This window comes from Mus pahari, chromosome 2, assembly GCF_900095145.1.
Source record: "Mus pahari chromosome 2, PAHARI_EIJ_v1.1, whole genome shotgun sequence".
Classification (NCBI taxonomy): Eukaryota; Metazoa; Chordata; class Mammalia; order Rodentia; family Muridae; genus Mus; species Mus pahari.
The window spans coordinates 136,432,008-136,442,704 of NC_034591.1; the positions used below are offsets into that span (position 1 = coordinate 136,432,008).

At 45.5% G+C, this 10,697-nt stretch overlaps 1 protein-coding gene across 1 annotated transcript in view; it reads left to right on the forward strand.

Moving 5' to 3' along the window:
- The window catches only part of Bcl2l13 (BCL2 like 13), a 55,368-nt gene extending 44,677 nt beyond the window's left edge, over positions 1-10,691 (forward strand). Inside the window, exon 7 of the mRNA XM_021190784.2 lies at positions 8,992-10,691. Coding sequence (XP_021046443.1) covers positions 8,992-9,705 — 714 coding nt within the window. The 3' untranslated portion in view covers positions 9,706-10,691. The remainder of the gene's footprint in view (positions 1-8,991) is intronic.
- Positions 10,692-10,697: the final 6 nt, after the last annotated feature.

Sequence of the window (10,697 nt, forward strand, 5' to 3'; positions counted from 1 at the left end):
CTTTGTGGGCATAGCTGACTCAGGGCTAGCTTGTAGGCTATGTGAGACCCTGACTTACAAAAATGATGGTGATGATGATGATGATGATGATGATGATGATAAGTAAAAATCAGGTGTTACTTTCCTTTTCCCCTTTATAAATGTTAGTACTTTTTTGAAATTTTCATACAATTGTTTTGGTCACATTTAGACCCCCCTTCTCTTCTCCCAGACCCACCCCTTACTTTCCCATCTCCAACTCCATGTCCTTTTTTTTTTTTTAAATATATAACCCATCGCCGGACGTGGTGCGCTTTAATCCCAGCACTTGGGAGGCAGGGGCAGACGTATTTCTGAGTTCGAGGCCAGCCTGGTCTACAGAGTGAGTTCCAGGACAGCCAGGGCTGAAACCCTGTCTCAAACAAAACAAAACAAACAAACAAAAAAACAAAACAAAACAAAAACAAAACTTGTGCTGCCCATTTACTACCGGATGGGGTGTGGGACCTTATGCTGAAGTGTGGTTGACCTACCAGGATCTACACCCTTAAAGAAAAATGACCCTCACCCCCACCCCCAGAAGCCATAGTGCCTTCATTAAGAACCTCTTTCCCTCTGTGCAAGAGTGTTGACTGCCTGAGGTTGTGTGCTGGCTGGTCTCTTACTAATGGGGCAGCTCTGTCTCTGACACAGGGGTCAGCAAGTCACCTTTAGGTGCTTAGTCTTAAGTATTGAATTGACAACTCTTTTTTTTTTTTTTTTTTAAAGATTTATTTATTTTATTATATGCAAGTACACTGTAGCTGACTTCAGACACTCCAGAAGAGGGCATCAGATCTTGTTACAGATGGTTGTGAGCCACCATATGGTTGCTGGGATTTTGAACTCTGGACCTTTGGAAGAGCAGTCGGTGCTCTTACCCGCTGAGCCATCTCACCAGCCCGAATTGACAACTCTTAATGCCAGTGTAAGCCAATCCTGGTGGCACAGGTATATAAGCTTAGTACTTTGGGAGGCAGAGGCAGAATTGTTTGTTTGAGGCCACCTGGGCTTCACAGTGACTTCCAGGCCAGCTTAACTACATAGTGAGAGCTTAAAAAAGAAAAAAAGAAAGAAAAGGAAATTTCTGTTTTTGTAAATGGTACGCTATTAGGTGTGTCTGTAAGTGTTCACGTGGCTTCTGTCTTCTCACTGTTAAGTGTGACTTGTGTTTGTCCTGCTACCCAGTGAGTGCAGGTAAGAGCTGCGTGCTGTGACTGAGTCCTGCTTTCTCCCTCTGTTCTCAGCAGTTCTCATTTCCTAGCTGGTTACATTCTATCTGTTTCCTGAAAGGGCAGCCCTTCAGGTCTACTGTGCCTTTGATTTCCTCTGTTGTCATGCACTGCACTAAAAAGGTTCAGTTTTAGATGATGCAGAAAAACTATTGTAAACTCGGATCTAATGTCTGTCTTAAATTTTTGAATGAAATTAACTTTTTATCTGTTTTACCTGAATTGAAGATTGTCCTTAAGACTTTAAAGACTAGCAGCTACAAAAAAGATTATTCTTAGTCTAGACTAAGGGTTCTCTTGGAAGCTTTTAGGGTAAGGGTTTCTTACAGTAGTTCACGCTGTGAACCCTGATCTGAACACTTAGTAGATGGTTGCAACTAAATCAACTTAGTTTAGTGAGTTCTGAGGACGCTGCAGGTCTGGGCGTTCATCATATTGGGTTCTTGATTGATCCCCATCCCCCTCTTCAGTGCTAGAGAGGAAAGTCAGAGCCTTGCTATGGACTGCACAAGAGCTCTTTACCTCTTGGCTGCAGTCCCGACCCAGAGCTGGGTTCTGAGATATGTTCTTGTAGGTCTTGGCATCATATTACATGAACATTAACTTCCAGAAGGTCTTTCCATACGTTGTCTTCTTATTCTAGGTTAGAAGGGATTGAAGAAGCATTTGGTTGTTAGTGTCCTGTCACCTGTTTCCATTTTATAAGCTGAGTACATGAAAGATGGTGTATCGGCCCAGCTAAGTGGAACTGCTTCTCTTGATGGAGTTACCAATGAGGATGGGCTGTGGGATTCTGCCCAACCATCCTCAGATGGACAAGTGAAACCTGTAGGTGCAGGATCAGCAGCCATGACACAAGAGGTGAATTAACACCAAGCTGGACAAATAATGTGTAACTGATGTGAGGAAAACAAACAAACAAACTTGAAACAAAATAAACTCAAAATAAACATCAGAAAGCAGTATACGGAAAACATCCCCAATAGACCAAATAGAAGGAAGAATATCAACCATGAATATGCTACATTTAAGCGTTAATAAGGTCAATAATAAATGAGCATGACTACTGTATAAGAACTCTGGAATATAATAAAAAGAACAGACTTAAAAAAAAAAAAAAAAAAAAAAGAAAGCAGTATACAATTTTAACTAATCTTATTTTTGTCGCATGTAGACAAGCTGGCCCTGAACTTGTTATATAGCTGAACTCCTTGAAGCTGGCCTTGAACTCCTGGTTCTCCTTTCTTGTCTTCCAAGTGCTGGAGTTACAGAGCTGTGCCACCACACTTGGTTTCTGTAGTGCTGGCCATGAAACCCAGGGCTTTGTGCATGGAGGCAACCACTGAGTCAGTTGCCAAACATGCGCAACCCTAATGATTCTTTTATACTAGTTGAGCTAGTTTTTCATAGTTCCTACCTCCTAAGCAGAGGTAGGCTTTACATGGGTTTAAACTTGCTTCCTTTATCTCCATATTTAGTTTTGTACATTTTTTGTGTCTGTTTGCTTGAAGAGGGTAACCTGTTTTCTCTACTTTTGGCCATAAACTTGAGGCACTGTGCTATAGTGGGCTTCAACTTGCTTTACAGCAGAACGTCTAGTGTGCGGCCGATGCCATGTTAGAAACAAACTTAGGTGATGGATGGTTCTAGAACTGCTTGAGTGTTTATTTTGCTGAGCATAGGTGCCCTAGAACAGCTGTGGTGTCTGAGATGGGATAGGAAGGTCCTCTAATGTGCAAAAGAGGCTCTTCTTAGGCCTCCTGTTAGCTCTGCTTGCACTGTTGAAGTAACGAGGGAGGTTCGTAGCTCACTGGGAGAGTACCTTCTTGGTCTGCATAAACCATGGCCCATCCCCAGCACCACACAAACACCAAATAACATTTTACAATGAGTCCTATTTTGGCTTGTTAACTTTGCCTTTATGAAAGTTCCATTTCAGTAAACTTTCTTTTCCAGCACTAAAATGTTCACCTGTTGAGTTAGATTCTGTTTTTATCTCTGTCTCTTTCCTCTTTCTTTCTTTTCTCTCTCTCTCTCTCTCTCTCTCTCTCTCTCTCTCTCTCTCTCTCTCTCTCTCTGTCTTTTCTCCTTTTTGTTTGTTTATTTGTTTGTTTTTTCAAGACAAGGTATCTTTGTGTAATAGCTCTGGCTGCCCTGGACTCACTTTATACGCCAGGCTGGCCTCTAACTCAACAGAGATGTACCCATCTCTGCCTCCTGAACCCTGAAATTAAAGGTGTGTGCCACCACGCCTAGCCTCTGTTTTTTTGCTTTGTTGTTGTTGGTTTTCCTTTCTTAAATCGGTTTTTCTTGTTAAAGCATCTCGTTTTTCAGGGTGCAGATCAGCAGCTTATTGACAGGTCATATCTTTTTTTTTTTTTTTTTTGAGAGGGGGGGGTTTCTCTGGGTAGCCCTGACTGTCCTGGAACTCACTCTGTAGACCAGGCTGGCCTTGAACTCAGAAACCCACCTGCCTCTGCTTCCCAAGTGCTGGGATTAAAGGTGTGCACCACCACACCTGGCTCTTTTTATTTTTAATTTTTGATTTTGAGGCAAGGTCTTTGTAGCCTTGGCTAATTCTGGATCCCATTCTAGATCAGACTGGCCTGGAACTCAACAGCCTCTGCCTCCCAAGTGCCAAAATGCCAGAATTAAAGGTGTGTACTCCCCCCTACCCCTGCCCCCCATCCCCTCTTGAGGATTGATATCCATAAACACCTGGGCAGTAGGATTTGGGAGCTTAGCGTCTTGCTTACAGGACTGTGGGTGTGGAGCTGTAGGAGCCATGTGAGCTCTCATATGTAGAGCACCTAAAACATGGGTGAGAAAAGATAGGGCTACAAGATGATTCAAGGATGTAGTTTAAGGACAGAGTGCTTGGTTGATAGGCACAAAACCCTGGTTTCCGTCCCAAGTACTGCAAGAGAGTAGGGTGTGGGGAGGTAGAACCTAAGAGTGGAGAGGAAGGCTTAGTTTTCTTTGCTTTTGAGACAGGGTTTCTCTGTGCAGCCCTGGCTGTCCTAGAACTCACTCTGTAGATCAAGCTGGCCTTGAACTCAGAAATCCACCTGCCTCTGCCTCCCGAGTGCTGGGATTAAAGGCGGGTGCCACTGCCGCCCGGCGGATGGCTTAGTTTTATTTCAGTTAACAGTATTATATTTAGTTGATTCAGAGGAAAGCACAACTGTGCTCAGGAACGATAATGTGTCATCTAACTATTGTATGGTCTTGCCCTCTTGGCTTTTTAACTGGAAGAGTCAGATAATTAGCAGTGCTCTATTTCATAACATTGAACTGAACCTTTATCTGATGGCCAGCCTTCAGCCTACATTTAGGGTCAGGTTTTTTGCTCTGGGGTATTGATGACTGTAAGAGGGACTGTAATGGAGGCAGAGAGTCGAATTGATTTCTTAAGAGACCTGTGGTCTTTGTTAGACTAACAACAGTGAGTGCTAACATATTACAAGCGGACACAGTGATACCCAGACAGACATGGTTGACATCTTACTTTCCATTCATCGGTGTCTTTCTTCTTTTTTTGTGTTTGTGGCACTGGGCATGAAACTCGGGACCTTTGTGAGTAGAAAAGCTTCTGTCTGTCCCCATTCTTCACTCCACATCCCCAGCACATTGCCCCCCCCCCCCTTCGTTTTTGGAGACAAGGTCTCAAAAACACTAGCTATTCCAGCCATTCAACTCTAGCTCTTCTTAAACTCTCTTAATCCTCCTGCCTCAGCTCGTGGCTGGGATGAGCATGTGCCCCCACACCTGCTAAGAGGATGCTTTTTATTTCCAGACTAGTTGCTAGGCATGCAGGAGTCACTGCCTTAGTCACTGCAGTAGAGAAGTGGTAGGGCCCACCAAGATGGCTCAGCTGGTAGAGGCATTTGCTACAAAGCCTGCTGTCCATCCGTCCGTCCGTCCAGTTCCTAGAACCCACACAGTGGAAGGAGAGAACCACCAGCAGCAAGTTGTCCTCTGACTTCCATGCACGTGCACAATTAATAAAGAAGTGTAAAACATTTCTTAAGGAAATAGGGATTACTTATATTAGAATAATAGCAAAATATGTTCAGAGAAAGAAAAACGTGTATTTAGATCTATTATGATACATTTAGAAGCTGTGCTTGATGTTTTACACCTTAAATCGCCAACACTCAGAGACGGCAGGCAGATCTCTGTGAGTTCAAGCCTAGCCTGGTGTGCATAGCCAGTCCCAGGCCAGCCAGGGCTGCACTGTGAGAGTGTCTGGGGCATGCGGGAGGGAAGGAGAAACAGTCAGGTGGAGTAAAGATGGTGCATACCTGTGATCCCAACACTTAGGAGGGAGTGGTAGTCGGATCACACTCAGGGTCAGCCTGGGCTATGTGTTCCTGGCCATTCAGGGTAAGTAGCAAGTCTCTCCTAAAAAACAGACAGACAAACAAACAAACAACAGCTGGCTGGTAGTGGTGCACACCTTTAAGGGCAGAGGCAGGTGGATCTCTGAATCTGAGGCCGGCCTGGTCTACAGAGCAAGTTCCAGGACAGCCAGGGCTACACAGAGAAACCCTGTCTCAAAAAACAACAGAAAACAAAACAAACAGACAAATAAAATTCAACACTCCCAAAAACAAGAGTCAGACTTTGTGGCAAAAGCCATCATTTCCAGCTCTAGGGAGGCAGAGGAAGGAAGATCAGTAGTTCAGGGCCAGAAAGATGGCTCTGTGACTAGAGGGGCTGCCAGATTCCTGAGTTCACTCCCTGGAACTCGCATGGTGAAATGAGAAGGCTGACTACTGTGTTCATAGAGATTGCTCTCTGACTTTAACACTCACACACTCCATGATACATATACGTGGTGGACTCAGGGGAGCGGGGGCTTGTGCACAAACACACATACACACACAGTAAATAAATAATCTGAAGGTTAGTTTAAATGTAGTGTGGTGGCACCTTTAATACAAGAATTTGGGATGAAGAAGCAGGCATCAGCAGCAGCTCAGCAGGCTGAGTTGTTGGCCAGCTAGGGTCATATAGACACAGTCACAAAAAATAAAAGAAATTAAAAGGCCATCATTTAAGACAGACATATTCTGTTTATGTGTATGGCTGTTTTGCATAGATATGTTTGTGTATCTTGTGTGTGCCTGGTGCCTGAGGAGACCCGAGGGTGTAGTATCTTCTGGAACTGGGGTTACAGGTGGTCGTGAGCTGCCGTGTGGGTGCTGGGAACTGACCCCTGGTCCTCTGGGAGAGCAGCCAGTGCTGTTATGTACTGAACCATTTCCATCCCTTTCAGCTACATACTGAGTTTAAAGCTGGCTTGTGCTGCATAAAACCTTTTCTCAAAAGCAACAAAACAAAAGCATCACACTTAGAAATACATTGAGATTTACCTTGTACTCAAGGAGCAGCAAGATGTTAAGATGAGAGGAAAGAGAGATGAGGCAGAATTAGTGCGTTCTCTGCTGATGGTGTGCTCTGCCACTGATGTAGCTGGCTTGGTTGTAGAGGACTGTTTGTTAACATTCATTATTAATGAAGTCCGGAAATGTTACGGGGTTTTACATTACCATTATGCTAATGGAGGTGTAATGAATTCAAAAGAGTTCCCACAGGAGTTGATCTGGGGAGGACTCTTTTGGTCAAGCAGGATTTGAAGCTGGGAAAAGAATCCTTATGAATAATGGCATCCTTTGATGCTTAATAATCACACACTGCTGTGCTTGTGGCCGTGGCCTGGCATTTGTGATTCTCTGGATTCTCTGTCTCTCTCCTCCCTCCCGCCCTCCCTCCTTCCCTCTCTCCCTCCCTTTCCCTCTCCCTCCCTCCCTCCCTCTTCCCCCCCACCCCAGAAACAAAAAGGAGAAGAAAAGAAAGTGTGTGTTGGGGAGTGGCCAGGAGGAGTGGAGGAGGGGGAACTGTGGTTGGGATGATGAAAGGAGAATTTATTTTCAAAAGAAAGGAAGAAAGGAAAAAGAAAATTGTTCGTGAAAATCCTCACTCAGCTTTTACATTTCTTTTTTTAATTTGTCTTGTGTGTATTTTCTCTGCATACCACATGTATGCCCGAAAGAAGAGGGTGTCAACGCCCTTAACCCTCGTGGGTGCTTGGAACTGAACCTGAGCCCTTAACCCCTCAGGCACCTCCGTAGCCCAGTTTTTACACTGCTTAAATTTAATTTTTTTTGTGTATGGGTATTTGATCTTCATTGCTTCTTTGTACTACTTTTGTGCCTGGTGCTGAAGCCAAAGATGGCATTGGATCCTCTGGAACTGAGTGGCAGGCAATCGTGAGCTGCCGTGTGGGTGCTGGGGGTTGAATCCAGGCCCTCTGTAAGAGCAGCCAGTGCTCCTACCCTCTGAGGCAGCCCTCTGGCCCCTTGCTTGGTTTCCATGTCCTATACATGACCACAGCAGCTAGTAAAGATCTTCGTCTCTTTTCTTTCTGAATTGAACCGCCCCCCCCCCCCAATCGGAGCGTGCTCCCCTCTCCCCACCCCTCTCCTGCATACTGCAGCAGTTGAGATCTAGAGGAACCTCCCGAAGGCTAGGCTCCTCCTCAGAAGCCGGCAGGCTCAGCAGCGCCTCTGGCTTTATTTGTTACCTGTGTGCTTTTGAGAGAAAGTCTCACAATGCAGCCCTGACCAGTGCCTGGATAGAATTATTATATTAGAAATTAATGGATAATTATTGTTTTATTTTATACCTATTTCCTTATATACCATTGTTTTGTTAGTTTTTTGGTAGGGTTGGGTGTTTTGTTTTGTTTTGTTTTTCTGAGACAGGATTATTTTGTGTATCCTGGGCTTTATTAGAACTCAACATGTAGACCAGGCTGGCCTGGAACTCACAGAGTTCTGCATGCCTCTGCCTCCCCAGTGCTGGGATTAAAGGTGTGCACCACTGCCTGGTGTGATTTTTAAAATTTCGATTGTGTGTACATACACATGCCACAGCAGTCAGTGTGAGAGAACATTAGTTATGGAAGAAAGTCCTCATTTCTAGCTCGGTCACCCATACTGAACTTCTTCCTCCTCCCCGTACCCAGTGCAGAGTAAGCAGTTCTTCCCGCCAGCCCTTTGGAGCTCTGTGCTTTGGCTGCCATGTTCCTTCTTGATGGCCATTGCTGCCAGTGCCATGATTTTCCATATTTGCCTTCTCACACCCAAAGACCCTTTGTGTGAACTCGCACTAGCACTCGGTCCTGGCAGGGTATTCGCTGGCGATACCTTCAAGAGTGCAAGAGCTCATTTCCATTTTCTCTGCTGACTTGAGTTAATTGACTGTATATGATGCACAATGAATATCAATTTATAATATTTTAGTTTCAAGGAAACTAAAATTGTAAACTAGAAATTCTGCCATTTAGCAGGCTGTGGTGGCACGGGTCTGTGATATCAGCACTTGGAAGGCTGAGGCCAGACAGAAGTTTGAGACTCTTGGGGGAGAGAAAAAGTGTGATCATAATATATTATATGGATAATCTTTTTTCAATTAAGAAAATGTTTAAGGGGGGCAGTGTTGAGATCAACTCTGGTAGAAGCATCTTTTTCAAAAAAATGAAAAAAGTAAAAGTAAAACTCTTTTACTCTTTTCCATATTTACCTTCAGATGGGTGTTTTCTGCTCAGAAACTGTAGAGGTCCAGACAGTAGATTTACTCCTGAATCTTAGGTTAGACAAGAATGATTTTTCTTAGGTTAACACGTTTTAAAATATTAACAGTCTTTGTGTGGGTCTCCCCTCTTCTGTTTTAGGGCACTGTCTTTAGTCTTGAGTCTGAGGAGGAGGAATACCCTGGAATTATTGCGGAAGATAGCAATGACATTTATATACTGCCCAGTGACAACTCCGGACAAGTTAGTCCCCCCGAGTCCCCGACAGTGACAACGTCCTGGCAGTCGGAGAGCCTTCCTGTCTCACTGTCTGCTAGCCAGAGTTGGCATACAGAAAGCCTCCCAGTGTCGCTCGGACCTGAGTCCTGGCAGCAGATTGCAATGGACCCTGAAGAAGTGAAGAGCTTGGACAGTAGCGGGGCTGGGGAGAAGAGTGAGAACAACTCGTCCAACTCTGACATCGTGCACGTGGAGAAGGAGGAGGTGCCAGAGGAGGCCTTCCCAGGAGCCCCTGCTCCCTTGCTCGCACAGGTCCCTACCGTGGAAGCCCCAGAAATGATGAGAGTTGAGAAAACCAGCCCCACTCCGTCTGTGTTTGTGGATCTTGGTGAGGAGGAGCTGGAAGCAGTAACCGTGAGACCCGAGGCTGTGGAGAGGGCGGAGAGAACCGCTCAGCTGAGTGAGGAGAGAGCCAGGAGCAGGAAAAAGAGCCACACTGGGGAGGCCGCTGCTGTCAGGGGAGCAAAGAGTGGCCTGCCCGCCGAGGGCAAGACCGTACTGCTCTTCGGAGGGGCTGCTGCGGTGGCCATCCTGGCAGTGGCCGTTGGAGTTGCACTGGCTTTAAGAAAGAAGTAACAGTCATTTCAGATGAGAGACAAGACAGAAAGACCTACGGCTTTAGTTGTATTCACTGGAACTTAGACTGCAACTGACTGGACATTTACAAGACACTGGAGGAATTGGGCTTTCGGCTCAGCGTGGCAATGGCTTGAGACAGTGTTCACATTGGCCTGGTTGTCATTTTAGGGCCTTGGCTCATGCTAGATTCAGAAGGGCAAGAGTGAAGTTCCCACCTCCAACAGGTTAGTCAACTTGGGCACCATGGCCTTTCAGTAATTCTCTGTAGGAGGCTGCCCTGTGCATTATGTAATGATCGGCAACATCCCTGCCTTCTACCCACTAGATGCCACTGGCACCCCACTTACAGTGATGGTAGCCAAAAATGTCTCCTACATTGCCAAATGTCCCCCGTGGACAAAGTCATCTCCCTTTTGAGGGCCACTGTTTTAAAGGATAGGGTTCAATTAGGAGACTCTGGGGGAGGAACCTGCAGCTGGGACGGCCAGCTGTTCATCCTGTTGCAGTTTCTCGGGACAGGTGAGCTGACTGTGCTCTGCAGCTGTTTTTTTTGTTTGTTTGTTTGTTTGTTTTTTTCCTGGTCCCCGTTCTGTATCGTGAGGTGCTCTCTCTCCCGCATCACACCGCATCTCAGGTACTGCAGCAGCGCAGTGTCTCATCCAGCAAGCTCCCGAAGCTTCCCACGGTTCCATCTTTCAAAGATGACGCCTTCAGGGACCTTTTAAATGATAAATACCCAGTCCAGGTGTGGTGGCACCTGCCTGTAACCCCAGCACTTAGGAAGCAGAGGCAAAGAGATTATCCCAAGTTCAAAGCTAGCCTGGTATACATACCAAGACCATCTGGGACTGTTTGGTCAAACCTTGTCCCAAGAAAAGGGATAAATACACTGAAGCTGCATAGGAGACTTAGGGTCCCCAGTCTGTTGTTTTTTGGTTTTTGGTTTTTTTTGTTTTTCAAGACAGGGTTTCTCTGTGTAGCCCTGGCTG